The 15,402-nt window shown below is 49.5% G+C and overlaps 1 protein-coding gene across 1 annotated transcript in view; it reads right to left on the minus strand.

Moving 5' to 3' along the window:
- Positions 1 to 4,044: 4,044 nt before the first annotated feature.
- Positions 4,045 to 15,402, minus strand: part of SEMA5B (semaphorin 5B) — a 279,793-nt gene continuing 268,435 nt past the window's right edge. Inside the window, exons 19-22 of the mRNA XM_075610072.1 lie at positions 14,808 to 14,957; positions 14,118 to 14,162; positions 11,880 to 12,085; positions 4,045 to 5,582 (exon numbers count right to left, since the gene is read on the minus strand). Of these exons, the coding sequence (XP_075466187.1) occupies positions 5,427 to 5,582; positions 11,880 to 12,085; positions 14,118 to 14,162; positions 14,808 to 14,957 (557 nt within the window). The 3' untranslated portion in view covers positions 4,045 to 5,426. The remainder of the gene's footprint in view (positions 5,583 to 11,879; positions 12,086 to 14,117; positions 14,163 to 14,807; positions 14,958 to 15,402) is intronic.

A 15,402-nucleotide genomic window follows, 5' to 3' on the forward strand; every position in this document is an offset into this window, starting at 1 on the left:
ATGCCGGCGGTCGATAGGAGAGATTGATGACATTGGGGCTTTCTATTGGTGCCCCGAGCCGCCATATTTGTAGGGGGGGGGGGGGGTTTGGTGTCAAAAGAAACATACAAACTATAAATATCTGCAGCCCCAAGGGGGTCTCGGGATGTTGTGGGACCCTCAGGATTCAGGCAAGTTAAATACTGAAAGTGTACAGGCCGGATTGCAGCTTCAACATCAGTAAAGATATTTAACATGTCATTTGTGCATGTAGTTATAGAGCAGGAGTGGCCAACTCCAGTTCTCAAGGGCCACGTATTAGGGATATCTCTGCTTCAGCACAGGCGGTTTAATAAGCAGGGATATCCTGAAAACCTGACCTGTTGGGGGGGTTTGATGACTGGCTTTGAGAACCCCTGGATTAAGGCAAAAAGCTGAGCAGCCCGAGTGACGGTAACCTTTCCTACAATGGGGGAGACTACTAGACGGGCAAATCCACCCAAACCCATTTCCCAGATTTTCTTGCATTTCCCCCCAAAAATCAGTTTTGCGGTGTAAAATCCACAAACGGATTTGGTCGGTTTTAATCCGCACGGATTCATCAAAAACCGCCATTGGACACAATCTGAAGAAGCATTTGTAGAAACCAATCCTCAAATACCGCAATTCTTAAGAATCCACCAAGGGATCACTGATCACTGAATCGGCAGTTCTATAAATCTGTCCACGGAATCCACAGATTTCGGAATCCACGGAGTGTATTGGTAATAATCATAAATCCGCAAAACACAAATTGCCCTTTTTGAGATTGAGCCGCTGAAATCCGTGAACCAAAAGGAACCGACTGATCCACTGCAGATACAAAGTAACCGGCTGATCCGCTGCGGATCCAAAGGAACCGGACAATCTGCTGCGGATCCAAAGGAACCGGCCAATCCGCTGCGGATCCAAAGGAACCGGCCAATCCGCTGCGGATCCAAAGGAACCGGCCAATCCGCTGCGGATCCAAAGGAACCGGCCAATCCGCTGCGGATCCAAAGGAACCGGCCAATCCGCTGCGGATCCAAAGGAACCGGACAATCTGCTGCGGATCCAAAGGAACCGACTGATCCACTGCGGATACAATGTAACCGGCTGATCCGCTGCGGATCCAAAGGAACCGGACAATCTGCTGCGGATCCAAAGGAACCGGCCAGTCCGCTGCGGATCCAAAGGAACCGGCTGATCCACTGCGGATACAAAGTAACTGGCCGATCCGCTGCGGATCCAAAGGAACCGGACAATCTCCTGCGGATCCAAAGCAACGGGCCGATTCATTGCGGATCCAAATTCACCAACATTTGTTTACCCATCTAGACACTGCGCAGAAATAATATGTTGCTCTATAGGTCATAGGTGAGCATTAACCCCTTCACTCCCCAGGGGGTCAGCAAAAAATGGCTACCTTTATGTCTCTTGTTCCCAGAATCCTCTGCAACACGACATGTTTGCGCACAGCTGCTTTGATTGTGATGCTAGCAGCTGTCCTTGGTAGCAGCGTGAAAAAGAACAGGCAAATAACCGTGCCAAATGAACACAAACGCGGCGATGTATCAAAGTCTCCCAGCTGGAAAACTGCGGCACAGAGGGTGAGGTCACCTAACCACCGAACTTCCGTTCATGAAAACGCTGGTTTCCTCTTCAAAGAAATAAAACTAGCAGATGTGACCCACCGAAACGGCAACTGTTCAGGGGTAACCACTCCGTTTCGTGTACTAAACATTTGCAAAGATTCCCTGAAATCCAAAAGGGGGGGGGGGGGGGGGGGTGGTAATAATCCACTAGTTAACCACTTCAGTGTTAAAAGTACCTGGTTCAAAAGGGAGGGGGGACAACTCCAGTTTTCAAGGGCCACCAACAGGCTACGTATTAGGGCTATCCCTGCTTTGACTCAGCCACCTATGCTGAAGCAGGGTTAGCCTTAAAACTTGACCTGTTGGTGGTCCTTGAGCCCAGGAGCTGCCCCCCCCCCCCCCATTATAATGGGAGAGGTACTTGCAGTAATGACCTTCTGTGTAGGACACATTCAATCTGCTGCCCGCCATGCTGTATTCTTACCAGCGAGAAGCCGCATCTGACAGCGATGTGACCCATTCACTGTATCATTAGCTGCTCACACACTGCAGGGCTGCTGACTATTTCCCACTACATCGCAAGAGCTGACACTGCGTGCGACAGCTCCCACCGCTGTTACTATGCAAAGTCAGCTGGTGACGCTGTATTCGCGGGGGATGTAGGATGGGTCCACAGGGACTGAAGACTTTTAAAATACATATTTTCTTGATCTTCCATTTTTTTTTTTTAATCTCTAAAAACGTGTGGCTGGGGAAATACGTTCTGTAAGAATTGCCTGCAGAAAAGCTGGAAACTGAAGTCCGAGTTTGATTATTGGGACTATTTCCTGCTTTACTGACCCCATCTGGCAATGAAAGGGTTAATCCCTGCTTTGTGTTGCAAGACTCTGGGCAGTATATAGGTTACCTAACTACTAGAGTAAAGCCTGTATCTGTATTCAGGATGACCGGGACAGAAATAAGATACTTACCCCTACGCTGGCAAAGTCTCTCAATTCTTGGTTTTCTACATAACATCACCGCTAAAACCGCAAAAACCTTCACTCAAGGCTGACAAAACACCGTCTATGTGACCTAAGGGGACCCTATATTCAGAATTCAATACTATTGTGTTTAGTACACTACATTTTCTAAGCATTAAATGCCCGACCCCCCCCCCCCCCGCCCCCCCGGACCGAGCACGTGAATTCCACAGACAGATAGATGTCAGAAAGCAGAACCCTTAACTGGAAGATTTGGGCCACGAAATGAATTCTCATAAACCCCAACACCGAGATCTACTTACACCTCACTCTATGGCAGGGGTGGGCCATTCCAGGCCTCGAGGACCACCAACAGGTCAGGTTTTCTGGATATCCCTGCTTCAGCACAGGTGGCTCAATCAGTGGCTCAGTCTTTGACTGTTGAAGCAGAGATATCCTGAAAACCTGACCTGTTGGTGGCCCTTGAGCACTGGAGCTGCCCGCCCCTGCTTGATGGGGTTTTAACCCTTGCGCTGCAGTGCGGGCCCTTGGTAGCGAAAGGGTTTGCACCATCAACGTTTTTTTTTGCTTCAGAGAAATGTTTACATAATTCACGTCACACCTCCGGCTCAAGCGCCGGCTCTCAGAAATACCGCGTGGAAGACAAAGCGCGTCACACCGTCAGTTATTCTTTAAAAAAAAACACATTAAAAAAATTCAACATTCGTAATCCTAGTAAACATAAAAAGAAAGAACGTTCACATTAACAGGACAGGAAGTGTTCTACCGGGGCCCAGCGGCAACTGCGTCGCGACTACTTCTTTACACCAGAATGTTCTATTATACCGGGCGGGTGGACCAATCAGAAGGCTCCATTCAGCAAAGCTGCTCATGTAAAGAACTTTCAGAAATGGAGCACTCTGATTGGCTGAAATAATGGCCATGAACACACCTCCCAGCTCTTGGAATGTTCCATGCATGTACAGTGCTGGGGGAGCCCACATTGCATTGTAAATGTTCAGCACACCTCCAGAGGGTGAACCGTGTTATTTTCAGCTCTGGTGACCCTCCCGGTTTGAGATACTTTCTGGTGACGGCTCCAGAGTCTCAGCCCCTCTGGGTGAAACAAAACAGTGGCTCAAATCCCAAGTAGGAAGCCACAACAACATCCCTTTCAATGGACGGCCATTTAAATCCCCCGGAGAAACGTCGGTAACTTCACCGGTAAGTATCGTGGAAACCAGGGGCGGGCTGAAAATAACACAGCGCAAAGAGGTTAGACCAGCAACGCCACAGAACATGTGTAACACCCTCCTCAATCCCGGGTATCCCACGTGTAACACCCTCCTCAATCCCGGGTATCCCACGTGTAACACCCTCCTCAATCCCAGGTATCCCACGTGTAACACCCTCCTCAATCCTGGGTATCCCACGTGTAACACCCTCCTCAATCCCAGGTATCCCACGTGTAACACCCTCCTCAATCCCAGGTATCCCACGTGTAACACCCTCCTCAATCCTGGGTATCCCACGTGTAACACCCTCCTCAATCCCGGGTATCCCACGTGTAACACCCTCCTCAATCCCGGGTATCCCACGTGTAACACCCTCCTCAATCCCGGGTATCCCACGTGTAACACCCTCCTCAATCCCAGGTATCCCACGTGTAACACCCTCCTCAATCCTGGGTATCCCACGTGTAACACCCTCCTCAATCCCAGAACACCCTCCTCAATCCCAGGTATCCCACGTGTAACACCCTCCTCAATCCCAGGTATCCCACGTGTAACACCCTCCTCAATCCTGGGTATCCCACGTGTAACACCCTCCTCAATCCCGGGTATCCCACGTGTAACACCCTCCTCAATCCCGGGTATCCCACGTGTAACACCCTCCTCAATCCCAGGTATCCCACGTGTAACACCCTCCTCAATCCTGGGTATCCCACATGTAACACCCTCCTCAATCCCGGGTATCCCACGTGTAACACCCTCCTCAATCCCGGGTATCCCACGTGTAACACCCTCCTCAATCCTGGGTATCCCACGTGTAACACCATCTTGCAGCATACAAGGTAGGTTATACAAACCTTATTAAATTATAAAAGGGCAGTTTGTCATTCTACAGGGCTCTCCAAAACGGTAAGGGTTCATGGAACTAGTGTATACCCAGAGTATAAAGCAGTGGTCATGTGGAAACATTCATCTACTTTGCGTGTTAACCCCTCAGCTTCTGTATATTCACTCATTTCAAAACCGAGATGCAGACAAACGTGTCTTTTGTTAAAGTTCTGCACTCTCCTGCTTTTTGTATCCGCTGTTGGACTGCAGAGCTCCAGAGAAGGATGGAGGCTGTTGGCCGATTCCAAGAATCATCCAAAATACTGTCAAGCAGAAACTCAAGAAGCACTGGATGAGCATTGTGAAGGTCAGCTGGAGGTGCTCATGCAAGCTATGAAGCCATTCAGTGTAACAGGTCATTTTCTTTGCTTAAGGAACGGTGCTCATTAGTGATCAAACGTTTCCTCGAAACACCTACTGTAGGACACAGAAAAATAATAATCAACATATCCCTGTTAATCTTCACGGGCTGCGTGTTCATCTTCAAGTAAATAGAGGCCTCGGGAAACAATACCGATCTCCCACCCATGAAGATGCCACCAGGGCAGAGTCAAAGTCCAGCCACCCAGAAGAGTTTCCAAAGAGTAATCAGCAGGTCCTATCGGAGCTCACCGGCCTCATGTGGCGATGGGGACTGAGCTGGTCCACAATTTTAGGAAAGATGAGGGGGGCGGGGGGGGAGAGGAGGAGGCGGGGGGGCGACAAAAGAAGAAACTCAGTGAAAAGACATTAATTCCATTCTGGGCCGGATCTCAGCTGTTGGTGAAAGTTCTGCCTGGGGAGGAGTCGGGTCGGAAATCGTATTTGCTCAGTGTGCTCGGGTAATACGTTGTAGTGTACACGTTCGTCTGCTGCAAGGGGTAAAAGTTGGTCCGTTCGTCCGGAAGCAAATTATTCTTATTGAGCGTCTGAAAAAGAAGAAACCGAATTATCACTCATTTCTCATAGCTGCACCCCCCACGTAAGCAGCAGTTTCCCCGTACACAATTAAAATAAGACCTTTCTTGTCAATGCCGGGGTGACCAACTCCGGTCCTCAAGGGCCACCAACAAGCCAGGTATTAGGGATATCCCTGCTTCAGCATAGGTGGCTCAATCAGTGGCTCAGCCACCTGTGCTGAAGCAGGGATATCCCTAAAACCTGACCTGTTGGTGGCCCTTGAGGACTGGAGTTGGCCGCCCCTGCTTTAAACAATCCTATTTATTGTTTATTTTTTACACGGCTTCAGATAATGTGGCAATTTGAGTTTGAATAGTTTGTGTTTCTGCCCATTGGTATAAAGAGAGAAGTGTTCCAATATCTGGGAGCTGCTAGTTTTGGGGATGGATGCATCGTCTCTTCTGCATTATATATAATTATGCAAAGCATAAACACGGAGCATCTAAAAAACGCACTTTGGGGCTTTTTATCACATTTTCTCTGCTGCTAATAATACTGTAATGCAGGGGGCTCAACTCCAGTCCCCAAGCCCCCCAACCAGGTCAGGTTTTCAGGATATCCCTGCTTCAGCACAGGTGGATCAGTCCCTGCTTCAGCTCAGGTGGCTCAACCAGAGGCTGTCTTCTGAAGCTGGGGTATCCTGAAAACCTGACCTGTTGGCGGGGGGCTTGAGGACAGGGGTGGAGCGCCCCCTGCTGTAGTGTTTGTGTAACACGGCCATCTATCAGGAAATAACGAGATTGGTTTTACGGGTTTATTTCTGTTTCTTGCTGATATTTGCTCCAGTTCTTGTACTTTACTTTTAATCTTCACGCTGCATCAGCTCGTGATTCGGAGGGAATGTCACGTGGAACTTTTGCCATGAATTTATTATAATGTCCTTTAAATCTCTGCTAAGACGGAGGGCGTTAAAACCTCGCGGGCTAAATGCGCAACGGAGGACACGTGTTTAATGATATAACAGGGGGTCACCGAGGAATTGTCCTTCCCTTGGTACACAGACATATACAGATGTCTTCCAGTGATCTGCACACTAAGAATACAGCGTCTGTGCTTTACCCCCGGCCAGGTTACCTGTTCTCCAGCTCCACTGGCACACCTCCAGGACAGGGGTCCCCGTTATTAGGTGTGTCACTTCTGTCAGCTATAAGTAACAGGTCACAGTCACTGTACTGGCATTCTCATGGTGTGTATGTCAGCGGTGACATGGTAATGACACGCATGGTTGTGATCATGTTACCCCAGGGGTGCTCAAGTCCTCAACACTGCCCCCAACAGGTCAGGTATTCAGGATATCCCGGCGTCAGCACGGGTGGCTTAACCAGTGGCTTCCTGCTTCAGCACAGGTGGCTCAATCAGTGGCTCAGCCTAGGTGGCTTCGACTGAGCCACCTGTGCCGAAGCTGGGATATCCTTAAAACGTGACCTGGGGTCGAGGTCTGGAGTTGTGAACCTCTGCGTTACCCCCTTCCCCTTGCAGGTGCAAACGCATCGTATAAAAGTTGCCAGTGGCGAGTTCTAACGACAATTTATTTTTCCAAATCTATCTCAAAATGTTCAGATTTCTAAAGGATCTCAGTGTTAGGATAAGCACCCCCAGGGAGACGCAATGAGTGGCAATGCCGCTCCCAGAATCCCCTGCTCGCCCAGTCAATCCTCACTGCTTATTGGCTCTTCCTCCCAAGTGAAGGCAGTGACATCATCAGACTGGAATTAAAGCTTCATCTGACTATCAGCCATGATGTTTTATCCCAAGGCAGCAGAAATCTTCAGAGACTTGCTCCTTCTCAAAGAATACAATTAGAAGGGTGTGCAGGGACTCCAAGGCAAGGACCCTTCAGACTAGATGAGCTTCAGCACCGTGAGTTCCCTCATTACATGGAGATGATATGCACAAGGGCGTTTAACAAGCAGCCCGATGCAGTGGGAGCAGAGAATACTTTGCTAAAGATCTCGCCCATGTTCTTGGCTTGTTCAGAACGACGGAATCCCCTTTAAAGTAATTTATTTGTATATTGTGAAAAATGAAGAAATATGCTTTGCCTTTCTCTGGGAACACCAGATTGCAGCATATTAGCTAATTGCGTTTATGGGCATATGATGGCTTTATAATTACCTAGCAAGAACACAGCCTGGGGACAGACTAATAGTCTTACCACCAAAAGACATTAAATACATCTGGTAAAAAAAACAGCTCTGAAAATGTTAAAAGAATATACATTTTTTACAATGTAAACTTTTTTTGTAAAAAAAAAAACAAAACAAAAAAAAAACAAAACAAAAAAAAAACGTTTACTTTTAGCTATATTTTATGAAGTAGTTTGAGGGTTTCACAGATACTCAGTGTTATTTGATAGTGCATCTTGTTCATTTGCACAGGTTTTTAAACCAGCAATACCCCCTCCCCTTTTCCCTTTCTTATTTTTATATATAAGGCGTGTGACAATGTATAATGCTACATTCTTACCCAAGCTGTCAATCGTTTGGCGCCCGTTATTTATCTGTAAAAATCCTGATTGTGTGACTAACATAATGGCCGCCTTCTAACTTTGTGCTGCAGTCTGTGAAATGCTGCAGCTAATATGTAACATTATATTACTATGTGTAACACATTATTACAGACAGTCTTCTGTTTGCAACACAGCAACAGATCTGTTTGTGATACTTTATTGCCAAAGGGCAGGGCTCAAAAAGGTGTGTCAGAGCCTGTTGCAAAAGAGGAAATGGATCGAACTTTCTAAATGGTTCCTGAATCAATCAGTGGATGATCAGTACATTAAAAAAAATCATTAAAAAATAGCATTAGAAGTAAAAAAATAAATAAATACAGACGTATCTAATACTGCAGAGCTGATTTATACATTAAAAAAACATATGGGAGTTTTCACGGTTGGCTGTTTAAGTCCCACCCCCCTCTGCTGTTTAAGTCCCACCCCCTCTGCTGTTTAAATCCCACCCCCTCTGCTGTTTAAGTCCCACCCCCTCTGCTGTTTAAGTCCCACCCCCCTCTGCTGTTTAAGTCCCACCCCCTCTGCTGTTTAAGTCCCACCCCCCTCTGCTGTTTAAGTCCCACCCCCCTCTGCTGTTTAAGTCCCACCCCCCTCTGCCTTTGCATTGTGAACGGAACGTACATGTATTCACTGTTGGTTAAAATGAAACACGTCGGACAGTAAGTGGCGGTAGGTGGGAGCGGGTGGTTAGCTTGGCGTGACTGTGTGCTATGGTGGTTAGCTTGGCGTGACTGTGTGCTATGGTGGTTAGCTTGGCGTGACTGTGCTATGGTGGTTAGCTTGGCGTGACTGTGTGCTATGGTGGTTAGCTTGGCGTGACTGTGTGCTATGGTGGTTAGCTTGGCGTGACTGTGTGCTATGGTGGTTAGCTTGGCGTGACTGTGTGCTATGGTGGTTAGCTTGGCGTGACTGTGTGCTATGGTGGATAGCTTGGCGTGACTGTGTGCTATGAGGATGCAGCTAACAGACGCATGCTTAGTAATGACATTGTATGATCGCATGCAGTCATGCACAATAACACAATAACACAAGGCAACACTACATGTGGAAGGCTCATTACGCACCACGTTCCCTTCTGCACCATAATGAAGCCTTCACCGGTTCTTACTTATATTATAGTGTTCCTCAAATACCCCCAAATACCCCGCTGCCTTCACAATGCATCCTCAGACACATCAATACGTTTCCACCTTCTGACCCATGGGTGGCCAACTCCAGTCCTCAAAGGCCACCAACAGGCCACGTATTGGGGATATCCCAGCCACTGATTGAGCCACCTATCCCCAATACCTGGCCTGTTGGTGGCCCTTGGGGACTCGAGTTGCCCATCACCTGAAATGCTGCATCGCTCGCCTCCTCTGGCAGCGAAGCCGTTAAGAACGCTTATTTCTTTGAAAGTAGCAATGTTTTTGTATGGAAAGAAGCAACCGGAACCCCAAGTAAAGAGCAGATGTGCGTACCTCCTAAAGTGCAACAAACACCCCAGGTTATAGAAGGAAAACCCACCCGTCAGTATTTATTCCAGTTAATTGAATTATCACTATATACAATGTCTGGCTGATTTCCTGACAAAAGATCCAGGAACTCCATTCCTGCGAGTTCCTGCACAAAACCGCGGTGGTCGGAAAAACGTCCAGCGCTGTAAACGTTAGCCGGGAAGATTTTCAGAGCCACTTAACTCTTTCGCTGCCAGATAGGTCGCAACGCATGGCTTTGCTACAAGGGGGTTAGCGGTGGCAGACGTAACTCCATGAAGAGCAGTTTACGATCTCAGCCCTGATGAGAGCGCTGGTTCGGCAGTCGGTAACACCGCGCAGCGGCTCTAAGCAGCAATCTTCCAACATACACCGAATGTTTATCAAATAGCTTTTAAAAAGATCAGAGCGGGCGGATCAATAACACGTCCAACAGGACCTTCTGTGCAAGGATTTATCTACGGCAGGAAAGCAAAAACCAAACATTCATTCAGGTCGACGACTGCGATTACTCGCATGGAGCGGGCAGCCGGTGCTTGTATAGCATCAAACTGCAAGGAAATGACCTGTCCTCTCACCCAGGGGCAGCGGCACGCGGGGCAGCGATACGCGGGACTGAGATACGTGGGACTGCGGGGGAGCGATACGCGGGACTGCGGGGGAGCGATACGCGGGACTGCGGGGCAGCGATACGCGGGACTGCGGGGCAGCGATACGCGGGACTGCGGGGCAGCGATACGCGGGACTGCGGGGCAGCGATACGCGGGACTGCGGGGCAGCGATACGCGGGACTGCGGGACAGCGATACGCGGGACTGCGATACGCGGGAGAGCAATACGCGGGACTGCGATACGCGGGACTGTGGGGGAGCAATACGCGGGACTGCGGGGCAGCGATACGCGGGACTGCGGGGCAGCGATACGCAGGACTGCGGGGCAGCGATACGCGGGACTGCGATACGTGGGACTGCGATACGTGGGACTGCGGGGGAGCGATACGCGGGACAGCGATACGTGGGACTGCGGGGGAGCGATACGTGGGACTGCGGGGGAGCGATACGCGGGACTGCGGGGGAGCGATACGCGGGACTGCGGGGGAGCAATACGCGGGACAGCGATACGCGGGACTGCGATACGCGGGACTGCGGGGAAGCGATACGTGGGACTGCGATACGCGGGACAGCGATACGCGGGACTGCGGGGGAGCGATACGCGGGACTGCGATACGCGGGACTGCGGGGTAGCGATACGCGGGACTGCGGGGGAGCGATACGCGGGACTGCGGGGCAGCGATACGCGGGACTGCGGGGCAGCGATACGCGGGACTGCGATACGTGGGACTGCGATACGTGGGACTGCGGGGGAGCGATACGCGGGACAGCGATACGCGGGGCAGCGATACGCAGGGCAGCGATACGCGGGACTGCGATACGTGGGACTGCGGGGGAGCGATACGCGGGACTGCGGGGGAGCAATACGCGGGACAGCGGAGCAGCGATACGCGGGACTGCGATACGCGGGACTGCGGGGGAGCGATACGTGGGACTGCGGGGCAGCGATACGTGGGACTGCGGGGCAGCGATACGTGGGACTGCGGGGCAGCGATACGCGGGACTGCGATACGCGGGACTGCGGGGGAGCGATACGTGGGACTGCGGGGCAGCGATACGTGGGACTGCGGGGCAGCGATACGCGGGACTGCGGGGCAGCGATACGTGGGACTGCGGGGCAGCGATACGCGGGGCAGCAATACGCAGGGCAGCGATACATAGCACTGTGGGGCATACCGTGTCTTTATAGATCTGGCGGTGGCGATATGATCTACCTCTAGGCCCGCAGATCCCTCAAAAGACACTCGCCAGATATCGCATTACGGCTACAAAGGGAGGTAAGATTTTTTGACTCCTTGACTCCAGTCCCCCTCCTTATGCAAGGTGATACTCCGCACCTTCATTTTCCTCACTCACGGCACAATTCATATTGATAATACTCTATGCGAGCAATATCCCAGAGCACAAGACAGCAGCACATTCTTATCCTCTTACTTAAAAAATAATTTCTTCCTTTAATGTCCCTTTACAATAAACCTTTCTGAAATTCAGCCCCGGGGAACCTCCCAGGGAAGTCTATATTCACTGCACTATCCCTCTTCCCCACATCATGTGACCCCCCCCCCTTCCCCATGTGACGTGACCCCCCCCCCTTCCCCACGTGACGTGACCCTCCCCCATTCCCCACGTGACGTGACCCCCCCCCCCTTCCCCACGTGTCGTGACTTCACACCTTGAACTCCATGGGCGTGTACTTCTCGTTCTTGGGCGTGGTGCTGCCCTTGTAGTGCAGGTGGTTGGGCGTGGCAGGGTGGATGACGGTGGATTCCTGGGACTGTCTCTGGCAGCGCTGGCAGTACACGTAGATCACGAAGGTCAGGAGACTGGAGCCAAAGAAACAGGAGACGCCGGTGGCGATCAGGTGAATCAGGCTGAAGCCTGCGAGGGGGCGAGAGGCACAGAGAACATGTATCAAGGGGTCACCTGCATAATACAAACACTCAAAAGGGGGTTCATTGTGTCAGCTGGCGCTGCTGTCAGGTGTGTGAAACCTATGTGACTTTCCAGATGTCAGCACAGATGTTAATACCGCCTCAGGCCTGGCACAACGAGAACGGAAGACTGCACCAGGAACAGATGCCAACTTTGGTAAATCACATATGGCACCAAGTAATTCCCCACCTAACTGCTCCTATAACTCCTCTCCATAACGCCCCCTATAACACCTCCCCCAACTGCTCCTATAACTCCTCTCCGTAACACCTCCCTATAACGCCTCCCCCAACTGCTCCTATAACTCCTCTCCGTAACACCTCCCTATAACGCCTCCCCCAACTGCTCCTATAACTCCTCTCCGTAACGCCTCCCTATAACGCCTCCCTATAACGCCTCCCTATAACGCTTCCATATAACGCCTCCCTATAACGCTTCCATATAACGCCTCCCTATAACGCTTCCATATAACGCCTCCCTATAACTCCTCCCCCAACTGCTCCTATAACTCCTCCCCTAACTGCTTCTGTAACTCCACTCTTACTGCTCCTATAACCCCTCCCCTAACTGCTCCTATACCTAGATTTTTCAAAGGCTTTTGATACAGTTGATCATGTTATGTTGCTTAACAAACTCCAGAGCTCTGGAATAGGGAAGCATACTTTAAACTGGTTTCAGTCCTACCTATCAGGAAGATCCCAACATGTGTCCATCTCAGGCTCTAACTCCAACCCCCTGGATATCACCTGTGGTGTCCTGCAAGGCTCTGTTCTGGGGCCCCTACTCTTCTCAGTGTTCATCAATGATCTTCAATACACGCGGATGACACAATCCTATATGCGCACAGCCATAGCCTCTCCGACCTTGAACACGTACTTCAATCTGACTTTTTTGAGACTTAAAAATTGGATTTACCAAAACAAAGTGTTTTTAAACACTGTTAAGACTGTAACAATGGTATTTAGGACCAAGGCTACATTTTTAAAGCTTCCAATGACTGAGCTGCAGATCAGAACCAACGCCAACACCACCCTAACTCCTGTCACTAGTTTTAAATACTTGGGCATATGGTTTGACTCCCATTAATATTTGGGATGCACATTGATACCCTGACATCCAAAACCTATGCCAAACTAGGGGTACTTTACAGGAACAAATCCTCCCTAAGTCTCCTGGTCAGAAAGCGTATCGCACAGCAGATGCTAATGCCAATTATTGACTATGGAGACATAATATATGGCTCGGCACCTCAAACCCACCTTAGCAAACTTGACACCCTCTACAATTCAATTTGTCGTTTTCTCCTCCAATGCAACTACAACACACATCACTGCGAAATGCTCAAAGAACTAGATTGGCCATCACTAGAGTCTAGGCGCAAAGTTCACCTTTCCTGTCTCACCTCCAAAACCTTCCTGGGCAAACTACCCAGCTATCTGAACAAGCTCCTCACCCCTACCACATGCAGCACTTATCAGCTGAGATCTGACTCCGAAAGACTGGTAATGCAACAGTATCCGACCGCTCCTCCTTCTCTTTCCGTGGACCTCAAAACTGGAACAGTCTACGAGAGACTCTCACAGCCGCCACCAGTCTAAGTTCTTTCAAAACTAAAGCTGTCTCACATTTGAATCTGTTGAGTCTGTAACTGTTACATACGCCTGTAATATATATATTATCTCTAACTGCGCATGCTATGTCTTGTATATAATGTATAACGATGCTCACTTATGTAACTGTATTTGTAACCATGTATCTGTTATAACTCTATGCCCAGGACATACATGAAAACGAGAGGTAACTCTCAATGAATGGTAACACATTTTATAAATAAATACTCATTCCCTATAACTCCTCCCCTAACACTCCCTATAAAACCTCCCATAACCGCGGGGGGCTCGCCCTGTCCTGTGTTTGGAACGGTTACAGTTTTACAGAGTCGGATATTCCGGGAGTAAATCCGGAATGTTCTCCTTACCTCCGCACTCCACGCTCGCGTCGATACTTGAAGCCGGCAGGATGACTAGAAAAAAGGGGGAAAACGCAGGAAAAAGAATGAAATCCCCACAATGCAACACAATGGCAGCATGTGACGTTTAACCCATCCAGTGTCAGAGGGACAGAAAGGCGTGTTCTTCAGTGTGTTGGCAGGGAAGGGGTTAATCAGCGCAGAGTCATTATGCGGTTGTGTGTTTTTACCATGTGTACGATGTCATATCACCACAAGCGCTTTCTGCTGTTTACTTTTTATTGCAATGTTAAGGCTGCCCTGCTATTAAGGGCCTAGTCTACTAAGGCGGGTTAGTTGTTTGACAGAAGCGAGTACCACGGAAGTAACTGGGGTTTAATGAGCTCGTTACGTGGCATCCGAAGCGTGCTTCTCTTTGCCGGGATAGTTTGATTTTGGCAGCGAGGGTTTTGCCGGGATAGTTTGATTTTGGCAGCGAGGGTTTTGCCGGGATAGTTTGATTTTGGCAGCGAGGGTTTTGCCGGGATAGCTTGATTTTGGCAGCGAGGGTTTTGCCGGGATAGCTTGATTTTGGCAGCGAGGGTTTTGCCGGGATAGCTTGATTTTGGCAGCGAGGGTTTTGCCGGGATAGTTTGATTTTGGCAGCGAGGGTTTTGCCGGGATAGTTTGATTTTGGCAGCGAGGGTTCTGCCGGCGCACCTGGAATTTCGTTGTATATGCACTCTCTGTACTGGGTGCTATTTCCCACACACTGGGAGGGTCCCGGGTTGTGGATTTCGCAGTAGCGGTTCTGGTATTGGGTCCCATCTTCATTGCACATACTCCATTCCGACCACTCCGCCCAACCGCCTTAAACCAAAAGGAATCGCAGGTTTAGCAAACGTGCAGTGACACAAATAACACCAGAGGCACCTTATAGTTATACCTCCTCTGGCACAGCGCTCATACAGGTAACATTGTATCTATACACGCCGAATGGTCTAACCGCAAATACAAGTCCCAATTCTAACACACCCCTTTGTCCGGGAACCCATCACCCTGCGTTAGTACAGCCGTGCTCCATGTAAGCAGCGCGCCAGGGTCTCTGCGGCTGCGTGTTGCAGAGGTTGGGGGTGGAGAGACATTTTTATTTGCCAACCAAATGTATATCTCATTTAATAAAATAAAACCAATAAATAAAAAAAGCGCACAACAGGTGTAATATTGCTTAGATTCCATGTGTTTTTGTGAATATTTAAATAAAAATAACCCTATAAGTAAAAATAAAAAATTTAAATCCCATTGCCATCATTTT

Source organism: Ascaphus truei, chromosome 7 (assembly GCF_040206685.1).
Source record: "Ascaphus truei isolate aAscTru1 chromosome 7, aAscTru1.hap1, whole genome shotgun sequence".
NCBI lineage: Eukaryota > Metazoa > Chordata > Amphibia > Anura > Ascaphidae > Ascaphus > Ascaphus truei.